At 46.4% G+C, this 25,058-nt stretch overlaps 1 protein-coding gene across 4 annotated transcripts in view; it reads right to left on the bottom strand.

The window, feature by feature from the left end:
• Nucleotides 1-4,770: 4,770 nt before the first annotated feature.
• The window catches only part of Brd1 (bromodomain containing 1), a 48,045-nt gene continuing 27,757 nt past the window's right edge, over nucleotides 4,771-25,058 (bottom strand). The window contains exons 8-13 of one of the 4 annotated variants that reach the window (XM_041671914.1): nucleotides 19,246-19,743; nucleotides 9,385-9,520; nucleotides 8,836-8,963; nucleotides 7,325-7,434; nucleotides 6,967-7,121; nucleotides 4,771-5,948 (exon numbers count right to left, since the gene is read on the bottom strand). In XM_041671914.1, coding sequence (XP_041527848.1) covers nucleotides 5,891-5,948; nucleotides 6,967-7,121; nucleotides 7,325-7,434; nucleotides 8,836-8,963; nucleotides 9,385-9,520; nucleotides 19,246-19,743 — 1,085 coding nt within the window. In that variant the 3' untranslated portion in view covers nucleotides 4,771-5,890. Of the gene's footprint in view, nucleotides 5,953-6,966; nucleotides 7,122-7,324; nucleotides 7,435-8,835; nucleotides 8,964-9,384; nucleotides 9,521-19,245; nucleotides 19,744-25,058 lie in introns of those variants that run through there. The other 3 variants (XM_041671913.1, XM_041671915.1, XR_005976160.1) reach the window with 3 other exon arrangements.

Genomic DNA, 25,058 nt, shown 5'->3' with positions numbered 1-25,058 from the left:
TCTGGCCCAAGCATGTCCCGAGAGAACATGAAGCTGTAGATATGGTAGGCCCTCCCAGGGGCATAACAGAGGGTTCTTGTTCTTGCTGCCCAAGCCCCAGGGCAGAACTTATCAGAAGGACTTTCATTAACCCTGTCTTCTCCCAGCACGATCAAGGGCTCTCCCTCTCTGGTCAGTTCCCAGATCCACGTGGCCCTGGTTTTCTAACCTACCCACACGGTCATCTTCTTGAAGCTGGGGAGAACCCCCAACACTGAGGAATGATCAGGCCGACGACAGAGCCAATCAGGGATAGGGGTGCTGGGGGTTTATATAAAGCACCCAGAGACCATGTGGCAAGAATCCCTGCCCCTCCCTTAGGCCTCCACAGCAACATTCCAAGCAAAGGCCCTTGCACCTGCCCTAGCATCACCATCCAGCCCTGCCAGCAAGCCCAGTCACGAAGCACGAGAGTTCAGAAATGGGAAGTGAGCCAGTCCTCCCACTGTCTCACCTGAAACCGGACAGGAAGTACTGATTTCTAGCCCTTTAAGAACGACTAGACTGGCCTGGGTGGTTTAATCCCAGCACTAAGGAGGCAGAGGCAGGTGGATCTCTGTGGGTTAGAGGCCAGCCTGGTCTACAAGAGCTAGTTCCAGGATAGGCTCCAAAGCTACAGAGAAACCCTGTCTCGAAAAGCCAAGAGAAGGAAGAAGGAAGGAGAAAGAGGAGAAGGAAGGGAGGGAGGGAGGGAGGAAGGAAGGAAGGAAGGAAGGAAGAGACTAGACTAAATAAGGAAATCCACTGCGGCTCCAAAGGCAGCTAGCTGGTGCCACTGATGAGGGAGGGAGGGGTCTGGCACCTGCCTGCACCTGAGCCCTCTATCTCCAGGCCTCATCCTGTTTTCTCATTAAGCTTTGACCTGGGGGATATCCCCACAGCCACACCAGAGCTTCACTTGGCACCGCTGGGGAATCAGTCTTTCGGAGTCTCCTGGGTACATGGGCAGATACGGAGATGAGGCTGTGGCACCCTGAGCCCAAGTTCTACTTAAATGACAAGTTTTTAAGGCAAGCCACTGGGCTACACCATAGCTCTACCTACCCAAAGCAAGTCAAGCTTGGGTGCTGCATGGGGCACAGCCAGCCACAAAGGGTGCTTAGCACTGCCTCAAGGCCTGGGTTCATCTCACTGCCAATAAATGCTCTTGCTTCCCCACCAGCTCTGCTTGGAGCGCTCAGCAGAGGAAGTAGTCGGGCAAGCCTTCCCCAGGACTTAGCCACACTAGCACAGAACCCAGGTACCTCTGGAGCAAGGTTTATGGCATATCGTTGTTGCAATGCTGCAAACTGCTTTCCTGGTAGTCCCACCTAGCAAGAAGAGGCTCTGGGCCTAAGGGCTGGTGTAGTGATAGTTTGTAATCTAACAAATGAAGGTTGCCTGAAGATCAGAGTGCAGAGCTAAACCACCACTGAGGCCAGGCAGTGGTGACACACATCTTTAATCCCAGCACTCAGGAGACAGAGGCAGAGGGATCTCTGTGAATTCAAGGCCACCCTGAGCTACACAAGAAACAGAAACAAAGCTCACACAAAGGTAATCCCATTGGGATTCCATGCCTTTAACCCCAGCATTAGGGAGGTGGATAGAGGAGTGATAAGGCTGGGCAGTGAGAAATATAAGGTGGGAAGAGACAGGAGCTAAAGGCAATCTGAGGATTCGTAGAGACGGATGCAGTCTGAGGGTTCGTGGAGAAAGCATTCAGTCTGAGGAGTCATGGAGACAGGATCATCTCTGCCGTCTGAGCATCGGTAGAGGTAAGAACTCTAGTGGGTGGCTATTCTGTTTCTCTGATCTTCAGCATTAACCCTTACACTTATTTGACTCTGGGTTTTTATTATTAAGACCAATTAAAACTTGTGCTACAGGCTGGCATTCCACTGTAATGAAAGGTGTATACAATGAATGACATGGCAGAAGGCGTCTGTCCTTTTGTCCCCGAGATACCACGGACCAAGAGTCCAGTTGCCAGCTCATCCCTGACTACCAGACATATCCAACCCGTGGTGGCTGACCCTTAGGGTCAGCTCTCGGGACACCATGAGGCAATGTCCTCACCTTTTCTGTGGTAGGACAGTGACCACCCTACTCCCCACACTCCTCCGATGCCTCTTAATCAGATCTATAAAATTAAACGGCGTCTCCTCCACAGGCTTCACTCATCTCTATTGCGGTGACCGAGGCGGAATGTTTTTTGTTTGAAGCTATTAATCACTTCTGCAATAATGATGCTGATATTCAGAAGTGTAAGGTGGCGAAGCCCCAAGGCCAGGGCCCAGCTAGGCTTCATCTGTGGCAGCCTTCCGTTCTCTGTTCTGGGGTTCTTCACTCTTAGGCCCAGAACCCTAAACTGAGTGTCCACCACTTCATACTCCCAAATGCCCATATGGTCATCTAGGAACCTCTGGCCAGCAGTCTGCAGGGAGGAGAGTAGCTGGGGTGACCGGGTTTCAGAAAATGGCAGGATCTGGGAGCTTCTAAGAAGCCTTGGTGGGGCCCTTGTCAGCTTTCTGGAACCCCACTGACCAGTATGGAGGAAGGAAAGTTCCCAGAGCCACCGGAAGAGGCAAAGCTCTGCTTCACCATGAACTCCATCTATGTTACACCAACTAAGAGCAAGTTAAATACACTCAACTGGGCCATAGGTGACGGCCTCAAAGCATTTGACCCTGCCCCTGGGCCCACTGTCAGTTGTCCCTCCTGCTGTAAGATAGTCACAAAGTCATTGGGTTTTTGTTTTGATTTGGGGTTTTTTTTGGTTTTTCAAGACAGTGTTTCTCTGTATAATAGTCCTAGCTATTCTAGAACTAGTTCTTGTAGACCAGGCTGGCCTTGAACTCAAGAGATCCACCTGCCTCTGCTGCCCGAGTGCTCAGCCCGAAACAGGACCACACACTCTACACCGCAAAGCTCAGGGAACATCCTGGAAGAGATGAAGCTGAGTGTTGCGAGACGGTGTCTTCTGGACATGCTGAATCACACTACAGCAGCCAGCTGTAGCTGCCTGACAAAACCAGCACTGAGACTGAACCAGCAAAAGCCGGCACAGGTGAGGCCGATGATCTGCAGGCCCTGCCCCTTACTGATGAGCTGCTGGCAGTTAATGGCTGTTGAAGGATGAAGACTTTTTGACGATGATTCCCCTTGGTAAGGTTTCCAAGCTCCACAGATGGCCCCATACCCATGCACATATGGACAGTATTGATTGAAATTAGTGTGCTTACAAAAACAATGATATGAAGTTGGGAGAGGGGCATGGGCCTGTCCGGGGGATATGGTAAGAGTGACAGGAGGAAAATGCAGGTGGTACGACCACAGCCCACTGTACACACACATGGAATTCAAGATTTCTTTAAAAATCAGAATTCAAATCGGGCGGTGGTGGTGCACGCCTTTAATCCCAGCACTAGGGAGGCAGAGGCAGGCGGATCTCTGATTCGAGGTCAGCCTGGTTGGTCTACAGAGCAAGTTCCAGGACAGGCTCCAAACCTACACAGAGAAACTCTATCTCAAAAAACTAAAAGAAAAAAAAAATCAATTAAAAAACAGTTCTTTAGGGGGGGAGGGGGAAAGGGGTAGGGGAGTAGAAGTATGGGGTGATGTGTGCGAGGAGGGGGAGGGAAATGGGAAATGGGGAGGAGGCAGAAAAAAAATAATAAAATTTATTCTAAAAAACAAAAACAAAAACAAAAAAAAAACAGTTCTTTAAAAAGCAGCTTAATCCCCAGTCCCACAACTGAGGCTGTGAGTGTGGCAGGACAGCGGGGCCTCCTAAGACACAAAACACACTCCCCAGCACTAAACAACCAGGGCCATGATGGCCAACTCAAGATACACACTCTCAGGGACTCAGTCAGCACCCAAGAGGTTGCTCGCACTCCTGCCTCAAGGGCTAACGACACCCAGTGGGCTTCAGGGTGACCAGTCGGGTGACCAGTCACCTCGTCTACCGGATAACTACTAAAGTACTGACATCGGGCAAGTTCTGAACAGACTGGAACAAGTGGCCAGACACCACAGTGGGTACAGGATGATACAGGGAAAAGGGGGTTGGAGAGACAGGAAATGAGAGCTGGAAAATGCCAGGCTAGCTCTGGAAGATTTCAGACAAATCACCCAGGAGGGGACATCTGGCCCTGGCTCCCCGGAACCAGGGATGGTGAATGACATCTGGCTTCAAACCCAGGATAGCTACTTGTACCCTTCTCGGTCTTAAGACACCCCAAGCCATACTCCTGCAGCAGCTCCACCCCACAGATTGTCCCAGGGCAAAGGTCAACCACAGCTCAAACCAGACTCAACAACAGGAGGTCGGATGGGGAGCAGCAGAAACCAGGCAGAGAGCCAACAGCGTCTGCCCACCATGAGCATGCCAGCCTTGAGGCCTCGGGCCACCCCAGTCTGCCTCACAGAGGTAGAAAGGGATGCTGGGCATATGAGCATCTGCCAAACACGGGACAAAACTACCAAAGGAAGACTTTTTATTTTCAAGTTTCTATGGAGATATTACAAACATGTAGACTTAAAAGAACATTTTAAATTTTTAGTAACTATTTAGCTTTAAAATAAAAATATGATTAGGCAAAATAATAAATAATGCCATCCCAGGTGAACTGTTAAGTCAAGTGTGTCGTCTACCTGGTCACACCACCCTCTCAAGGCCCCAGTGCCCTCATGTACCTCGGGCTACAGCTCACCCAGCCTCCTAGTGATGCAGGAATGAGAGGGTCACACTGTCCAAATCTTCACTTTATTTTTAATATAAAAATGCAAATTTGGAAACCCACCCTGCCTTTTCCCCCCTAACATAATGCTTTACCTCTTAAAAATAAAAATAAAGTACTAATTCTATATACATCACATGTACCATACAAAAATGTATCCAAAGATCTATTGCTACCAAAGTGTTCTAAATTAAAACAAGTTACAGAAAGCCCCTCATTGTAAACAAAAGATTACAAGTTACAAAATCAAAGTACACACAGGCCAGTCATGTATATAACCACGCAACACATTCTGCTCCCACACCAAAGTTGAATTTTATGTGCCTGTATAAAAATGCATATCAATATACCTTTGCAAATTTATTTTTCATTATAAAGCAAATGAGTACACTTTCTACAATAAATAACCCGCTGGGAGGCACGCCTGCAGGAGTCAGGGCGGAACAGGAGACTCAGGGCAGACAGGATGATGAGAACGGGCCCTGCCCGGCAGCAGCTGGCGGGACATTTTTGGTGATTTGCAAGTGATGCACACAGCATAAATTTATTCCCTCTTTGCACAAAGTACCATTCAAAATAATGTCATTTTCTTTCTTAAAATACACATTTGTCATTGTAAATTTACATCCCGTCTTATTAAATAAGCGGTACTCTGTGTAAAGAGCATGATCTACAAAATTATTAAACATTCAAAAGTCTTTAAAAAAAAAAACCACTACAGATTAAAGTAAGTGAGGCCGCGCACCACCAGTGGGAGACCCACACCGCACTGCTCGGAACACGCCTGCCCCACTTGCAAAGCGCCAAGACAAGATGGTTTCATAGAAAACTTGGAAGTGAAACCTCCCCCTCCCTGGGGAAAAAGAATTAAAGAACTACGCCTAGAAAATCAGAATAAGTTAAGTTCTGAACAATATACAAACATGTACAGCTTATCAACACTATAGACAAGGCTCCCGGCTGGCTGACTGTGGCTTTGGTCACTGCCTTTTGCTGGAAGCCACCTCAGTCAATGTCACTGAGGTCACTGGCTGGCTCCCCATGGACCCGGCTCAGATGATTCATAGCTCGATCAAATGCAATCCTCACGGCCTTCCGAATGCTAGAGTTCCTCCCTTCCATCATTTTCAACTTGTCGATGGTCTCATCAACACCCAGAGGAACCATCTTGGACTTGGGAAGCCACTGCCTTTTAAAGAGAAGAGAGAGCATAAGAACCACCAACCCGTTCTCACTATGGGCGACCAACCACCAGGCCCTGTGCATAAGAAGGAACCTGGCAGTACACAACCCAATCTCCCTACATTCTGGGCCTCAGGCAGGATGGCTTGGGTGCACAGGGTATCCATTAGCCCTGGACTCAGATGGGGCATAAAAATCATGATACAACCTTCTTTCCCAAACATATCCAAGCGGCTATGGGGATAAGTTGGAAACATAAAGCTGTATACACAGGACAAGCCCAAGAGTACACATATATGTAATACACAAGGTGAGCCTAGGTACACACACATATGCACACAAGGGACAAAGCAGAACAGATGTGTGCACATAACATAGGTGAGTGAACCCTGGAACCCAGTAAGGAGGCATTCTAGGACGGAGGAACAGACTCCAGAAACAGGACCAGCAAGTATAAGCCTCACTGATGAACACTAGCTGCCAGACAGTCGGGGCAGGGAGGAAAAGGGGACTTGCTAAGTTTCCACGGCGGGGGGCTATGAAGGACCTCCTAGTCCTAAGCACTCTCAGTCATAAAGGCCACATAAAAAGGTCTGGACTCAACTAAATAAGGTCAAGATGTCAGCAGGTAACACTTGTCTTAGGATGTGAACCATAGCAAAATAGGGGTCCCTCAGTAGCTCTGAGTGAAGGCAGGATAGGGGAGATGGACAGGGAACTCCAGGAAGGGGGTGACCCTTGTGTCCTAGCAGAACAGTAGTCAGACAGTCCATGCAAGGGAACCTGGAACAAGATATGAAGACAGCCTGAGCCATTCTGGGATGTACTAAGTGATAGGAGCTGTCAGGCAGGAAGTGAGCAGCACTCCTCAATCCCCATGGTGTCAATGAACAGTGAGTGCCCTTCTTAGACAAGGACCAAGACACAGACTACTTGGAGACAACCTGACTCAGCATGGGTCAAGCCAAGCCCTGGGGCTAATAGACCCCAGCTCTGCCTGAGCTGCAGACACAACACTCACCAGCTTCTCTTATTGTCGAAAAACAAAACAAGGAACAGCTTCTCCTCAGACTTAGTCTGCATGTGCTCACCGATCTTCAGCACATCCAGGGGTGGGGCGGGGATGGTGACACCATTGTGGTGGCCAGGCACTCGTGGCATCTTGGGGTCAATGATCTGCCAAGGACAAGTTCCAGTCACTCTGAGCATTCTCAAACTCAGGGCCACATGCCTTACAAGCTCACAGCCACTCCCACACCTGCCTCCAAAGCCACGACAACCATAACCCCTGGCAGCACAGGAACTGCAAGGTACAGAGCATGCACTGGGACCCCACCCCAGGTCCCACCAAACATCCTACTCACAGCCTCCAGACTCACCAGTGCTGGATAGGAGGGATAGCCGCTGCACTTGGCCCATACCACTTTCAGGGGCTCCAGGACAGAGGCGGCAGCATCGGTGGAAATCCACATGCTGTTCTGTCCCACCTCTAGAAAAAGGGGAACCTCAGAATCAGGACCAGCAGGAGAACCTCCCCCCCCCCCAACATACCCAGCACAGCCACAAAGCCTGAGGGCTGACAAAAGCCCCACCCAGATCCCAGCTTCCGTAGCTGCTGGAGCAGGACAGTCCTATGGCACCATCTCGGTCTAGGAGAGGCATATTACCTCACTTCCTCCTGTGAAGAACAGGTCTAGAAGTCTATCAAAGGCTTCCCTGTCTCCTACCCTCCCCAGCTCTAAAGCCTATCTATGACTCCAGGTCCCCATTACCTCACCACACTTAAACTCTAGGGATGGGGTCCTTGGTATGTACCAGATGCCTGTTACACAACCAAACACCCAAATCCAAGTCCTGGCTTGCTCCACCACCACCTTGCTCTTCCAAGTCTCAGAGTCCACCGGCAGCCCCAGACACATCCCAGGTGTCCACCGTGTGCAACCCTCACTGAAAACTGCTGGTAACAGGTGTCCAGCCAGCCCCTGGTTCCGCCTCACAGCAGCAAAAGAGCACATTAGCCTCTCCATGCTCAGAACCTCCAGCGTGTCCACCACAGTCACTGCAACCCATATGGCCACACTAGCTTCCCTGTAGTCTCTGACACACAGAGCACAGGTGCCTTCACAGAGATCTGGCCCCACCAAAGCCCCATGCCTCAGGCAATACCAGGTGCTTTTATCCCTAGAGTTGGCTTGGCCCTCTCTGACAGGAAAAGTATGAACAGCATCAGCCCAGCAGGTTCCTCTCTACAGTGATATTTTATTTATATTTTAATAAATAAAACTTGCATGAAGACCAGAAGGTAAAACTAAGCCACTAGAAGCCAGGCAGTGGTGGCACACACCTTTAATCCCAGGATTGGGAGACAGAGGCAGTGGATCTCTCTGAGTTCAAGGCCAGCCTAATCAATGCAGAAACAGATCCGGGTGGTGGTGGCTCCCACCTTTAACCCCAGGACTAGAGAGGAATATAAACTGGGATGAGATAGGCGCTCGCTCTCTTCAGTCTGAGGATCTCTTAGAGGGAAGAGCTCGCTAGTGGCTGGGCTGTTTCTGCTGTTTCAGATCTTCTGCTACACCACTCCCTTACACTGTGGCCTCAAACTGGGAATGACCATCCTGCTGTGGTGTTCAGGAATTACTCAGAACCAAGTATATCCTAGCATGACAAAGTCATTCCCTCCCCACAGACTGTCTATACAGTGTAGCCCACGATATGCCTGAAACCCTGTACTGCGAACCTCTGGTAAATAAGCTTAAGTTCACACCTTTTCTCAAATGCAGGGGCTTGACTCAGTCCCAAGCCACCAAGACCAGACTCTGGGAGACCTTGCCTCTCCAGCCATTGTATTCCAAAATGCCCACCAGAAAACTAGGGTACCCCAACTTACCAGCTGCAATCCTGGCAGCCTTTGCATAGTTCCCGTTTTCAATACAAGATATCAGCTCACTGCGGTCTTCTAGTGTGTGCCTTCGCACAAGGGCAGGCTTCCCTCGCCCACACTTGGGTGTACTAAAACTTCGGGAGAAGAAGCAGAGATGAATCAAACTGAGACTACAGTCAAGAGCCCCATGCCTGTGGCTTCATCCTACATCAGGTGCTGAGTTGTCAAGGGTATGGAGACCCAAGACAAGTGAGCCTGTTCCAGTAAGGGTGCTTGAGCCACCTAACCTAGCAGACAAGTGGCCACCTAAGAATAGACAGGCAGGGCTATGCAGACCACAGTCTCAGTAAGAGAAAGATTTGGGGAGTGGAAAGTACAAACTGCAAGTTAATTATACACTAACTTAGATTAACCTTTTATATAGATTTTCTTCTGACTCAGAAGAAACTTGCCTTGAATAGCAGGCACACACATCAACTAGATACCAGAACAGCCTTTCTTTCTCAAGTGGTTTTCAGATGAAAGCCACACACCCTGCTGGAGGACAGGACCTACCTTGAGTCGCAGAGTGGGCTGTTGCTGGAACAAATACTGGATTCAGATGCACAGCGCCGTCGGGGAGCAGCTTTTCTCCCCAAGCCACTGCCCGGTTCCTGCTCGCTTCTAGTACTCCCAAAGCCATTGGTGAGACCTGGAACACAAGAAGCAGACAGTGGCACAGTCACCTACCCCAAAGGAGTAGCTCCAGCCCAATTTATTCATGCACTTCTGCCTTCTTTAAAATTAGAATATATTTTCCAAATAACTTTGCTCTTGTAAAACAGGGTCTCAAAGAGCTCAGGATGCTCTGGTTTCCTGATCCTCCTGCCTCCAACCTCCTACCACACCTGGTTCATGTGGTGCTGGAGATCAAAGCATGCCAGCTAAGCACTCCACCACCTGAGTTACATCTCCAGCCCCACAAAGAACACTTTGTTCAGAAAAACCAGTAGTATCTTTATTCTCATTCCGATGACCTTAATGGACAGACACACTGTTGAATGAAATAAGCACAACAAATCATAGTAACAACAGTCAAGGAAGTTCTACACACACTCCACAAGTAATTTCAACAACTTCCACGAATGCAAAGCAAAAAGAATCTGTTACCACTCCCCAAATTAACACATCACATGCACTTCTGTGAGCTTCCAACAAAGTCGGACTGTCCACTCTACAAGGAATAAGTGGCGTCTAGACAAGGACCCTCCAGTACCCTAGAGAGGTGGAACACTACAATACTCCACAAATACACATTGATACCTGTGGAACTTTAGGGAATAGTAAATAGAAAATTAAGCTTTAAAAGCAAAACAACAACAAAAACACCAAAAAAAAAAAAATAATAAAGAGCACTTGCCTTAGCATGCACGTTGGCCCTGCAACACCAAGAACATTCCCACCTCCTCATAGGAAGCTGAACATGTAGTGGCCAGATAAATGAATGTCTGGACAAACAAATCCACATCATCTTGATATTTGAAAAGTACTTTAATAAGACAAATCTGAGTCAACGCAACTACCATATTCTTCCCACGGAAGACTAACTTCCATTTCAGTCAGTAGGAAAAGGCACAACCCTGGTCCCTGGACAGAGCTCCCTGAATCAGGGGGTTGTGCCTGGCTCCTTCTGGCTGCACCAGCTTCAAACAGGGAAGGGGACAGAAATGGGAGACTGGAAACACTTTTTCTTCATACATGCCCATCTTCCCACATCCTTAAAAGTGTAAAAAACTATTTCCAAAATAAAACATAAACTTACATTTTCTTAGAAATCTTTGAAGTGACTGTCTAGATTACAAGGTTGTGAAAAGGACCTGCTTATGCTGACAAGGCCTCTGAGAAGCTTCTTGTTTATTGGACAAGCAGGTCCCCATCACTGGCAGAGCACTGAAGGCACATGACAGGGAAGAAGTCATACCCTACTCTTAAAGGGCCTTAAGGCCCAAGAGTTCTTTTTCTCAGGAGGCAGTGGAATATGCTGCTGCCCTGGAGTGGGGGTGGGGGAAGCAACACTCAGACTTGGGTGAGCAGATTCAACACAGAGGCAGCCCTCCCAACCTGGATGGTTTGACAGAAGGGCAGAGTCCTTGCTCCAGGACCCATAATTATAGAGAAGACTGCAAGTCCAGAATATTTGCCATTGCTGGGTTGAGCGGGTAGCAGCAGACAGGTCAAAGGATTCTGAGGTCTTAGACAAGCAGGTGCCATCACTGTCATCTGTCCTAGAAAGAAGGCCTAGGAAGGCACCAGAAGCACAGCCCATGTACATTTGGTGTTCCCAGCAAGGACGGTCACAGCAAGGTACCTTGTCAGGGCCTAACCAGCCCTAGAAGAGGAAAAACTAAGGTTTATAATTCTAAGAAGGAAAAAATATGGTTGAATGACTCTTTAGTTTTCCCAAGTGTTTAATTACCAAGGCATACTGCATCTGGGCTCCTAAGTTTACAGAAAGTTTTTCACACATTACATAAAAACATACAACACCTTGAAAAGAAGCTGGCACAACCACTGTGAAACTTGAGAAGCTCCCAGGAAAGACCCCTGGGGCCTACTGAGCAAAACAGTTCTCCAGGCCTGTTTTCCAGAGGGTGCTGCAGCCCAAACAAGGATGTTCTCATGGTCCAAACAGATTCTTGAGGGCGGGCTTCAAGGCCCTGGACATGTCCTGAGAGGCAATGTGAGCCAGAGACCCAGCTCTTTCTTACAGCTACTGCCTGGCTTTGACACAAAGTCAGGTGTAAGCCTCTCTGCCTCTCTCATCAGCTGCAGAATGGGGAACAAAGTGCCTGCCTAACACTAAGGCTTACTGTCTAACATCACACTCACCCGCCACCCTTGACAATCAAAACAAAAAAAAAAAAATGAGATGGCTCCTGGACAGAGTCAGTGACCCCCAAGCACATGTTGCAGAGGGTTCTTGTGGTCTACAAAGGCCAAGGCAGAGCCCAAACCCCTTGCTCGGGCCCAGGGGATACCACAAATGTGCTGCTGCAATTAAGTCCCAAGGCAGGTCCAGACCAAGACTTAACTACCACCATTTCTCTCAAAGCTCCCCTTTGACAACTGGGGTACACAGAGTGGAGAATAATGGACCCCCTGAGGTGCTTAGGTCTCCACTCTGAAAAGTTCACACCCACAGCCCAGGGAAGAGTTCTAGGCAGTCTACTTGTAAAGCTGAGGCATGCAGGTAGCAGAGTAAGGACACGATCTTTTCTATCCTGGACTCTCAACCTGCACGATGCCAAGAACCCACAAGGCTGAAGCCAAGTAAGAATATCAGGCCTGGTAAGCAGGACTGACTAGCCTCTCCGCCCCTCATGGCCTAGGAGATGTGTCTGAGAGTGTGGCCATCGTGTGCATCCTTGCTTCTGCTCCCACCATTGACTCATCTGAAACATGACAGCACAGGACCATGCTTCTCAAAGCTCCAACTTGTTCCCACCTACTGCACATCAACAAGCTTATGTCCCACGTGGAACACTATGCCCCAGGCTAAGAATACCGTCAGGGTGGTAGCAGAACTATCTATTATCCTTGATGACACTTTACTTTGTTGCCTCCCAAAGAACCACACAATGGGTGCATCTGTCAACCTTTCAATAAAAGCACAGCAAACACCCACCCACCACCTGCATTTCCTGAGTATGGTCTATGAAGACACTGCTGCACATGGCCAAGACAGGCCAAAGACCAGGCCAAAATGCCCACTCAAGGACAATTCCAGCAGGACTTCTCAGCTGGCTCAGCAGGCATTTGCACAGCTACCAACAAGGCTAACTGCTTAATAATCCAAGAGAAACTGAAAAAGAAAGAAGGGAAATCAGGTAGAGAACAAAGAAATAAAAGATGCTAACAACCAAGTAAGGAGCTCTATTTAGGCCCCATTTTAGCCACTGCTGTATATATAGTCCCTTCAGACACCTAGCCCAGGCTGCCCTAACCAGAGCCCCCAGTCATCATAGGCCAGTTTTAGACGTGCTCAGGATGTGGCTCAAACTGCTGGATTATGTTGTCCAAGCTACGGCAGGTTCTGCCAGATTAGGCATTCCTTGCTTCCTTCACATCTATCCACCAGGAAGAACTGAGGCGCTGAAACGTCTGCTCAGGCACCAGAGCTCCTCTCACTGCTGGGCTGACTTAGAGGGGTGGGCTGGCCAGGGATAGAGAGCTCCTCCAAGGGTAGGTGTCTGAGTGTCTGTTTAAAGGACGGCTCAACAGATGGTTCCAATGTGATCCTCAAAAACTAGGAGCAAGGCAAGGAGGCAGCGAAGGCTTTGTATTCCAAGAGGCCATTAGCAGAACTCCAGTCCAAGTCGAGGTTAAGAGAAAAGGATTAGGATCCAAAGAGTGAGCTACCCAAGCACATTAGTGGTTAACTGAGAACCTGGAAAACAGTGAGAACCATTTAGTCTGACTGCAAGGGCAGAAAACATCTCCTGCCTCAACAGTCTACAGCCATGGAAGACATTTAGCTTGCTCACCACCACCACCCATTTCATTGAGAATTTCCACACCATGAGTATCAAAATAAGATGTGACACAGGTCCTGGCCTGAGGGTCCACGATGGAAATAAACAAGCAGTCAGAGTAAAGAATATACCGCACAGAGCCAGCTCCAAAAAATGTGGTACCCATAAAATGAGTCACACCATGCTCTGCACTGCCCACATTCTGCCTGTCCCGCAGGCATGAGCAGTGAGCCCTTCAGTGGGTAGTTTTAAAATAAATGAGTCCGTACTTAATCTAACTTGGAATCTTGCAGTGCAATGATGAGCACCAGAGAATTCCCTAAAAGTTCACAGTGCCAGATGAACCTGGAAAAGATCAGAAGGTTCTGAATACTCCAAGTCCTCAAACAGCGAAGAACTGCAACTTGGAACAAGAAATCCAGGTGCGCAGAAAGCACCAGAAGGTTCAGGAGGAGGCGCAGCCAGCACCGATGGTAGGATGGGCCCATTCAGCCCGTGCCTGGCCCACCATGGGCCAGGCAGATGTAGCAGTGGACGCCTCCTGCTCCTGAGGGTCAGATCTTAGTGCTAATAAGGCTCCCGGCTGCTCAGGAGTGCGCTTAGGAATTCACCATGCATCCACTGAAATCTACTGCCATTCTGGAATAAGAAAGCAGAAATCTCCATTTCAGTCAGGATCAAAGGCACTGGGGTCACATGTACTAAAGGTCTATAGTTAAGACTGCTTGGGACTCACCGTTATCACTGAGAACCCAAAAAAAACTTCACTCAGATGTGCAAATAAGTAACATCTCATGAACTCCATGGTTAACAGCCCACGGGTGACAAATGGTCTAGGAGAGCCCATATGGCCAACTGGGCAGCCTGGCAGAAGATGCCAAGTACACAGCAAGGGCTCTGCACAGCAGCTACGTGGCAAGAGCTAGTGTCCTGCAGGGTCAACAGACTCTGCTGCCAATAGATGTGAGCCTTGAGGAGGTAGAAAGCTATTTCCACTCCATCCTGTGCACACATGTCACCTGGTACTGAGATGCTCACTGAGCAATCTCCTAGCACCAGAGGACACCATTCCATGACTAGCAATACAGGACTCCCAGTGAGCTCAAACAGGCACCAGAGTCTTTCACTAAACATGGCTAGGAAAAACTAAAATCTATAGTTATACAAACTCCCAAGAAGTGAAACAACTTTAGCATCAATCTTTACTTCCAGTGGCACATTAAAATGACTTCATGACTTCATAGAAAGTAGGTTTTATTGGGAACTCAAGTGATGACTCTGCGATTAAGAGCACTGCCTGCTCTTCCAGGGGACCGGGGTTCAATTCCTAGCACCCACATGGCAGCTCACAACTGTCTGTAACTCCAGTTCCAGGGCATCTGACATCCTCACACAGACATACATGAAGGAAAACACCAATGCACATAAAATAAAAATAATAGTAATTATCATTACTTTTAAAAAGAAAGAAATTGGGTTTTATTGAATTTTAAAATGTTATTATCAACTCATCAAAATAAGACAGCATTGAAAAAAAGTTTCTATAAAATTACTGAGTACATGGGCTGGAGAGCTCAGGAGTTAAGAGCTGCTCCTCCAGAGATCCTGAGTTAAATTCCTAGCAACCAGATGATGGCTCACAGCCATCTATAGTGGGATCTGAGGCCTTCTTCTGGCATAAAGGAGTACAAGCAGATGGAGGATTCATATGTATTAAATAAATAAATAAGTGCTTAAAAAATTGCTGAGTACAAAATAACAAATTAGCTGGGCCTATTAGTACAGGCCTGTAATTGCTAAAGAGTTTTGGCCTAGTTAAGTTACTGGAAAGGTTCAAGGCCAGTCTGCTCAAGATGTTTAAAAAAGGGTCTGCAGGGTAAGTCAGTGAAAAGATGCTTGCTACACACGTCTGATGCCTCCTTGGGACTCACATGGCTGAGAAAATGTTCTGACCTACACACACACTCTGGCATGTATACAAACACAATAAATGTAAAAAAATAAAATAAAAAGGGCTCCATGGTAAACAACTTGCCACAAGGCCCTGGATTCAATCAATCTGCAGTACCTGTGCGGGGGGGGGGGGGGGGTCCCAGCCTCACACACACAAAAGGCTGGGTGGTCGTGACACACGTCTTTAATCACAGCACTTAGGAGGCAGAGTTCAAGGTCAGCCTGGTTTACTAAGGAGTCCCAGGCCAGTCAGGCCAGGCCAGACCAGCCAGAATTTACACAGAGAAATCCTATATCAAAAAAAAAAAAAAAAAAAAAGGAAAGAAACAAAGAAAATTGTAAGGAGTTATTTTGCAACAAAAATCACAATTTGTTGTCTTTAGCAAGAAATTCTCTTCTGTGTGTAGCTTCAGTTCAGGAACCCAACAGACAGAGATAGGAAGAATGAAGGGATGTCAATAGCCCACTGACAATACCAGGCCAGCCTGTTCTTCTAAACTCTCTGACCTGACCACCTGGCAAGGCTCCAGAAAACAGAATTCACTGTCAGCAAGACCAATTGTTGTTCCCTGCTGACTACAATTTTCCTTAGTCGTGGTTTGAATGAGAATAGACCCCAAATAGATCCTATATTTGAATACTTGGTCCCAAGTTGGTAGAACTGTTTGGGAAGAATTAGAGGTAGGAAGAGGCCTTGTAGGAGATGTGTCACTAGGGATAGGTTTTCAGGCTCAAAAGTCCAGGTCATCCCCAGTTAGCTCTCCCTTTTTCTATCTCATGCTTGCAGATCAGGTATTAGCTCTCAGATAATTCCAGCACCATGATGGTGATGGACTCTAACCCTCTGGAACCATGAACAATAAATTAAATGCTTTCTTTTACAAGTTACTCTTTATAGCAAGAGGAAAGTAATTAAGAGAGAGCTGGGACCAGGAGTGGAGTATTCCTGTGACAGGCCTGACCATGCTGCTTGTTGAAATAATTCAGAAAACTTCAGGACTTTGGACAAGAAAAGGGGTTGAACATTGTAAGTAGGGCTTAATGGGCACCCTAGTTGAAGTTTGGAAGACAGTAGTACTGAGACCAATGTAGACTGCGGAGGCCCAGTTCAAGATGTTTCAGAAGGAAATAACATTAGCAACTGGGTTAAAGATCATTCTATGATATTTTGGCAAAGAACGTAGCTGTTTTTGTCCTTGTACTAAAACCAGCCTGAGACTAAATTAAAATGTAGAACTAAGTCTTGGGACAGAAATTTCACCTAACAATGACACTGTTATATAGCTTTTAGTAATCACTCTTATGTATGTCTACAACAAAAAAAGAGCAAGTGGGATAAAAAGAAAATACAGTTTGAAGAGAACAAGGACACCACAAAATTTAATGTTGGAGCCAAGGCTTATGTAGAAAGATAAGAAGAAATGGAATAAAGTGAGTGGTATCCTTAGGATGAGATTCTACTCAGCTAATCTGCAACTTGTGGGGTAAAAGGGGGGGGAAGGCTAAGGATTTATCTGTTCCTAAAAAGCAACAACAAAACAAAGCTTATGCCAATGTGATTTGAGAAGGGAGAGGTTTCATCCCAAGCTGGTGGCCTAATTTAGTTCTTCAGTTTGGTGATTGACTTTAGTCTTGGAGGATACAAGAAAGAGTAAAGGAACTACGGACACTTCCTCTTCTGCTAAGAAAAGCCACTGAGATCAGGTGTGTGGCACAGAGGAATCCCTGCATGGGGAGGTCCAAAAAGAATAATGTGCGAAGCTGTAAAAGAGAGGCCTGGATTGTGTTGAAGCTCAAGAAGCTGAAGTTGCCCAAGTCATGGGATGTCTACCAAGGAGAGCTGCATATACAGAATGGAACCAGTCCATGAGAGAGATGTGTTTTGCAGTCAGTAAAGCTGGAAGGCAAGGGCCATCTAATGCCTTTGACACTGCACATAGAACTATATGATTTGGCGTTTGCCCTGGTGGTTTTAAGGCTTGCTTTGGCCCAGTATATCCTCACTATACCCCCTTTCCTCTCTTTTAGGAAGTAATGTTAATGTGTGTTCTATACTATTATATGTTGAAAGTATGTGATCTGTTTATTTTGTTAAAATTAAGAGATTGCCAAGAGTCTCAGAAGAAACTCTGGACCTCTAAACTGTTGACACTGTGAGACTATGGGGATTTTTTTGTTTGGTTTTTTTTTTTTGTTTTGTTTTGTTTTTGTTTTCCTGGAACTAGCTCTTGTAGACCAGTCTGGCCTCGAACTCACAAAGATCTGCCTGCCTCTGCCTCACAAGGGCTGGGATTAAAGGCGTGCGTGGGCCACCACCGCCCGGCCTATTTAGACTTCTGAAGTCGGACTAAATAGGACTAAATGCATTTTGCATTGTGCTATGGCCACAAGCCTATAGAGACCCAGGAGTAGAATATAGTAATGAGAATGAGAATGCCCCTCATAGGATCATATATTTGAATGTATAGTCCCCAGCTGGTCTGTTTGGGAAGAAATAGGAGGTATGACCTTGTTGGAGGTGTGTCCCTGAGAGTGGATTTTTAGACTTCAAAAGTCCAGGCCATTTCCCAGTTAGAGTTCGCTCTCCTGTTTCCTGGCTCTCTCTCTCCTCTCCCCACTACTCTCAAGCTTACAAATCAAATGTAGGCTCTCAGCTAATCCTCTAACATCATGCCTGCCTGCTGTCATGCTCCCTGGCATGATGGTGATGATCCCTAACCCTCTAAAACCATGAGCTGCAATTCAATGCTTCCTTTTATAAATTGCCTTCACCGTGGTGTCTCTTCACAGCAATAGTAACTTAGACACTTATCTAGGTGTTACAGGATGACAGAGAATAATAACCAAGCTTTAATCCAAGACCAAAACAAAAGTTTCTAACAGAAAGTAAATGCTGAAAATCTGATGCTGGTACCGAAAGGTCTAATGACAGTTAACTATTCAAGAACTATAACACCACCCTTTCACACTATTTTATCTGAGGGTCAGATAGAAGGCTGTGAGAAAGCCATGGCACATTATTCAAGCACAGCACAAGGAATTTTCATGGAGATGGTATTGGTACAGGCACACATGGCAACTTCCTGGGAAATGAAACACATCTCAGCTTAGTAGTAGGGCCTAGGTGATGGCTTAGTGGGTGAATTCTCTTGTTAACCCTGATGACCTGAGTTGAATTCCCACATAGTGAAAGGAGATAACCAACCCCCCTCCTCATTTTCTCTAGATCTATTCAACCACCACTCCCAAGTGTGTGCACATTATAGCATGTCCCAACCCAACCAAATACAGAAATAAACTAATTCAGCATTTTTTTAAAGGTCTGTCTCCATTGGAAGGAAATAAGCTTAGCAGTAAATGAGAAATATTTTTTGAGTATGATTATATCAGGCTTTAGTAGTACAATGCATATATACTAAAAAGATTTAAAAAAAAACTGGAGAAACATTAAAATATTCCTTAAGCCAATGTTGCAAAGTAATGAAATGACAGATTATTTTCATAGTACCCAACGGGCAAAGCAGTCTTCAGGAAGGAATGGTTCAGGTTCAAATCTAGGGCCCTGGGTTAGTAGGAACTGACCTCAGGAGACACTCACACACGCTGGGGTTACTAAGTGTCAGGTGTGACCATTGGCAGGTTACAGTCTACACACATACGTGTACACAATATTAAAGGTATTCAACCAAACCACATTCAAAGTTGCACTTGATGTGTGAATAAACGCAGAAAAGGAGAAAGGGGACAAAGGAGGGGCAGGGCCAGCCATACCCAGCTGCTGTGCTGCCAAGAGGCTGAATGGCCACTGCCTGAAAACAGCTCACAGCTTTTGAAAGAGAATCCATGTTGTCTATCTTCATCTCTAGAAATGAGAATGCTTCAAAAACAAAAGCTCAGTACCATGGCTACATATGAACAGATCCCTGGAGAGGCAGCTGCCCCTGACATTTACCTGTATCCAGGCGCTTTCCCGGGGACTCCTCCTCCACTTCGGAGTCTCCACATGTGCTCCTCGACCTTTTCCTTGGCTGCAGTAGAGTCTCCAACCTCGGAAGGACTACAGACAAAAAGGTTTTGGTCCCTAGCTGAGGAGAAGTTGGCTGGGTTTCAGTGTTCTTGGCAGACTTTGGGGGGCTTACACTTTTCGATTTGCAGAAGAGAACAGAAGTGCGTCTGTTTACATCGCTTGATGGCTCCGCCACTGCGGAGGCCGCCGCCGCCGGCACATCGCCACTACTGGCGAGGGTGGGCTCTGGAGGGTGTCCGCTTACCAGTGCGCTCTGAGTGCAAGTGCTATGTGATTCATTATCAAATGTGACTCTTTTGAATAGTTTACTCTGCTCGGGGTTGAGTTCTACTGGTTTGAGGGTTGGTGGTTCTGAATTAGTCTCCGAGTTTGAAGGAAGAGGTAATGCATCTGATGGTTCAAGTTTAGGGGGAGATTTATCTCCTGAAAAAATTATAAATAAAGTGATTTTGAAAACTGAAGATTATAAAATCTATTATAAAACTTATATAAATGTGAAGTCCACCAAAACACTAATTCAATTAAGGAAACAGCATCGCACACAATGGTCTGCTGAGCAGTGAGCAGCCTGGGGCCGTCAGGTAACACTGTGTGTGTTTCTCTAACCAAAGACTGCGGCGGGCCTGCTGTTCTAAGCCCAGGTGCACAAGTTACTTTCTGGAAAAAACTGTGAGAGAATATTTCTCACACAGCATTAAAACTCTCATCTGAGTTCAGGACAATTTCTGCATTAACATTCACTTACCTTGAGGAAAATTAAACAGTCACAGAACTAAGGGAGCCTTGAAAGTGTCCCACAGCACTTTATTCTGTACCACAAGGTGGCAAAGACAAAGAACCCAAATATTAAATTGTCTGACCAGGGCTAAGTCAAAGCCCAAAGTAGAGAGTGACTGGGGAGGACTCTTGTGGAGCCAGGAGCATCTCCCACTCCCGTGGAGCCTATAGTCTACCAGTGAGCCCCAACTCCACTCTCAAAGCTTTAAAATTATTTCAACCTCTTTAGAAAAGAGTTTACAAATTATAAACATGGGAGTGAAGAGCTGGCTCAGTGGTTAAGAGCGCTTGTTGCTCCTACAAGAGACCCAAGTTCAGTTCCCAGCATCCACATGGCAGCCAACAGCTATCTGTAACTCCAAGTTCAAGGAATCCAGCGCCCTCTTCTGGCCTCTGTGGCACCAGGCATGAATTTGGTGCCCTTACATGCAGGTAAAACACTTACACAGATAAAATAAAACTTTAAAAAAATTCACCAGCATGAACCAATATGGGCCTGACATCTTAATCTTAAATTCAAACTCCAGAGAGAAGTGTCTCCCTTTCTTTACACACACACACAAAAAAAAAGCTCAAGGAAAAGAATATGGCAGTGAAGCCCATGGTGTAAGGTTAGGCCCTGCTGGGCTAACTGATAAGGGTTCTTTCTGGACAGACTGATTCTGAGCGTCTCCCTACAGGACATATGATAGAAAACCAAGAGCATCGATTTAAACAATCCAAAGTAGCATACATTAATTAGTAGGTGTGGTTTTTATCTACAAACTTCCCACAAAACATTTGCACTATGTCACAATACTTTAAATTCAAAAGTCCCTTTGAAAATGAAAAGCTCCACAATTTACAAGCTCCACTTACATCTCTGGGTCACTTGAACTCAGAACAAACGTTCTAAGCCAAAGAAGTTCTCCTAAGAACCTCCAATCAGGAACACAAAGCTGAGAGTGACACCGGACAGAAAACAGCCACTCTTGCAAGTGAGGTGGCTTTGGGCTAAATGTGGGCATATGGAGCCTGTTAAAGGCGACTGGTGGAAGCACAACCTCAACAAAGTGCCTGCTGTTTACGAGGTCTTTTGTTGAAAAGCTTTATCTGGGAGATAAGAGTGCATAAAACTCATGCCACAGGAGCCAAGAAATCTCTACTCAGAGATTAAAATTCCGATGAAATGGAAATGCTGAATCTTGAATCACTGGCATATTGGATGATGACAAAATTCTTCCTGCCCACTTTGTTAGGTTCATGAACCACTTTAAAAGCACAGAATTTGCACAGCACACAGGAACTGAGAAGATGGGGTTAGAAACAGTACAGAGTCATGCATGGCACTCTTGGTACACATGAACGTGAAAACACTGACATTGGGTGGTATACAGGCTGGCATAGAACCATATGGCTAGGGCAGGTGACCACTTACTTTCAGTGCATAATTTGCCTCCTGCCTCCTCTTCCTCCTACCTGAGTCATCTTACACAGACTGAGATTTCCAATGTCCAATCCAGTCCTATGGCCTCTTCAGGGCCAAGACTAATGGGCAGCCTCAAAGCAGTACTAGACCAGCAGAGATCACACCATGCACCAGAGGGGCATCCTTGCCCAGGGCTCCAGGTACTACTGCAGATCTGCCATCTATTTTCTCCACAGCTAAGAGGTAACAAAGACCTATTTTCTGCCCCCAGCTTAACTTTCAGAGTCAGTCACTACTGCCAAGACAACGGGTGAGCATGCCTGCCCTTGAGCACAAGGCCTCCAGCACATTCCATTACTCCCAACCAATGTCTAAATCAAAAGCTGCCTGCCCACAAGGAACTGCATGGCCAGGAACACTGATTTGTGGTCCCCTCCACACTCAAGCCATGTCTTCTCCCTGCTCTGTCCAGGTTCCCAACCACTGCCACACAGTTCACTGGCACACTCCTGGGGTGTTACAAAAAGAATCACACTGGATACAGGAGGCTACACAGAGACCTAAGTGAAACACAATTTCCAGTAGCCATGGGGCCACGTGGACCACTAAAACTCTGTGATCCTCAGTCCCCTCACCACACTGAGAACTAACAACACCTGATTGGCAGGTTCCTTGATGAGTGAACCCTCACACCAGCACCCTGGGCAGGGGAGCACCACAGCTAACACTCCCATCAGGTACCTCAGACAGAAATCTTAATGGAAGTCAATATACAAATGTAAAACATTTCATTTTCAAAACCACACCGTCTGCTAACAAATGGACGTTGCTTAACTACATGTTCCATTAACTTTCAGAATCGACACCTCACAACTCAAACATGAGTATGAATGTCAGTACTCAAAAGATCCCCAGCCAGAACTAACAACAGACAGCAGCAAGGCAAAAGCTGCTCATCTTTTTCACACGCTGATCACACAGACATCTACTCAGGACCAGCTAGCTATTCCCTGTGTGACCATGATTCTCTACATACAAGGCCTCCGAGCCAACTGAATGTCTCCACGAAAGCCACAGACAACTCCAAATACCACAGCAGAATATATGGAGACATTGCAACAAATGGCTAGAAACTGCACTATCCCCACCAGCAATCTACCTCTTGTTCCCTTCCTCTGCCAGCCCTGAAGGAGCAGCGTTTACATTGAGTTCAATGCTGACTGTACATGGGGTACACACAGCAGGAACAGCACATAACTAGCTATAAGCAGTGATGCCCTATCGAGGGTACTGATCTGGACCAGAGTCTTCAACAAAAAACACACCCTACACCTTAGCCATAGGCAAGATGTAAGCTCCATTCACCAGCACACAGACTTTGGTCTCCCCAAAGCTCCTAGTCAGTCCACTAAATCCCAATAAATATAAAGGTCTATGAGCTCAAGCTTGTCCCACGGGCTTATCATGACCCCATTCCATGTGCCCCTCAGCATTCAACTGGCTGGAACTCTTCAACCTGAAGGTCAGAATGGAAGGTCTCCTGACAAACAGCCTGCCCCTTGCACTAGCAAGCAGAGCACATCCACTGCCCAAGCCAACCAGGACCTATTTCCTTCCTCAGATGCTGGCTTTTTGGACTTGGTTCCCAACAGTTATACTGCTGTTTCCTCTAATGCAAACAACATAAATGTCATAAAACACAAAAGTGTTGTTTAATTACAATTTAAGCAAGACTGTTTATTTTACATTAAGGAATGCCTTCCTAAGTGTAAAAAATCTATGGTCATTCTCTAAAAATAACAGATTTTCTCTTTCTAATTGGTCACAAGGTTTCTGGGCCCTATCTGGTCTGGAACTCGTAATGTAAACCAGGTTGGCCTCTAAATTCATAGAGTTCTACCTGCCTCTGCCTCTTGAGGCCTGAAAATAGAGGCATTTATGACTGCACCCAACAATAACACTCTCTTTGAGAAGAATGTGCTGAACTATATAGTATTTTGACTTTGGGGTTCTATCCCAAGGCACATGGGACAATTTCATATTTCTGCTTCTGTTGTCCACAGCAACATTTATGCTCCCTGTTGCCTATCTGGAACTCAGTCTCTTTTAGGGGCCCTAAATTCTACCTCCACAGCTCTGCCTCAGAAAGACTGTCAGGCTGTTTCTTTCTCCATTCATCTTTCCTCTCAGCTAAAAGGAAAATGTTCTTTCTTTGAGTTTTAAACACAGGCCAAAGCAATCCTAGGCATTTGCTTCAGCAATCACTAATATGCCTCCTCTAAAGGGCCCCAACAGTACAAAGCACCAGATCTGGTCTTCAATGGCACTCCTGGCTCTTCCTCCGAGTTGAGGAACTTGAAGTAAAAATAAGACCCTTAGTCCTGTAAAACCAGCACCAATGAGGAAACTTTTGAGGGGAAAATGAAATCCTGCACACAGATATAAGGAGAGGTCAGGTTTCTCTTTCAAAAGCAAGCCACTGTATTATCAGTGAGCTGTCCTGCCAATAATCTTTCTCCCCAGATGACTATTCAGAACAAATAGTGCACAGATCACTGAGTGGCTGGACCACAGGGTCCTCCTCAGCCAGTTCTAGCAGTGGGAAGTGGAGCCTGCAAGGGCTACTATGGGAACCAGGCAACGGCACTATCTGTGACTCGCCGGAGTGCAAAGAACAGCATTATCTCATATGCATCTGTCTGTCAAAGGTCCCGTGAACAAATGTTACTTTTAAAAAAGCACAGATCCTCCAACAGAGGCAGAGGATTGGCATGTGCTAGTGATAAACCTTTCAGAGAGTATGGGAAAAGAAAATGTGTCACACACTGAAGACTAAAACCTTTACTGTGTGGACCCATCAAACCTGTTACCTAACGGCAAGGCAAAGGTTATATATGAAATTTACAATTGAACACACTGAAAGTAAATTCTACGGCCAGGAAAACTCAGGGGCATTAGCTCTAACTTCTGCTGGCCGCCAAACACAACTGTATAAAAGAAGCAGCCAGAGAAAGGGCCAGTGCACTACAAGATTGTCAGGACAAAATGAAACTTAGTACAAACATACTGAAACTATGTCATTACAAGGAGCAGGTCAGAGCCACATCTACTGATGCAGACAGTAATACAGATCAAAATGCAAACTACAACTGCATCTGTCTTGGTTTTTGTTCAGTTTTTTTAGTTAGTTTTTGTTAAAGATATATTTATTTATTATTATGTAGACAGTGTTATGCCCACATGTACACCTGCATGCCAGAAGAGGGCATCAGATCTCATCATAGATGGTTGTGAGCCATCATGTGGTTGCTGGGACGTGAACTCAGGACCTCTGGAAGAGCAGCCAAGTAAGTGCTCTTAATAGCTGAGCCATCTCTCCATCTGTCTTGTATAATGTTTTTCTATTCCTGTTTAGATGAGGTAGGAAAAAAAACACAGGGAGATCACAAGCCAAACTGCTAACAACAGAGGCACAGGGAAGATCTTATTCTTCTTCCCATTTCATGGAACGAACATGTGGTGGCTGTGAGGCAAGTGGATTAAAGGGTGTAAT

The sequence above is a fragment of the Microtus oregoni genome, unplaced genomic scaffold, assembly GCF_018167655.1.
Source record: "Microtus oregoni isolate MIOR12 unplaced genomic scaffold, Mior012 000022F_ref0000154, whole genome shotgun sequence".
Lineage (NCBI taxonomy): Eukaryota > Metazoa > Chordata > Mammalia > Rodentia > Cricetidae > Microtus > Microtus oregoni.
The sequence above is the reverse complement of the archived record's forward strand: the minus strand, read 5'-3'. Positions and strand labels throughout refer to the sequence as shown.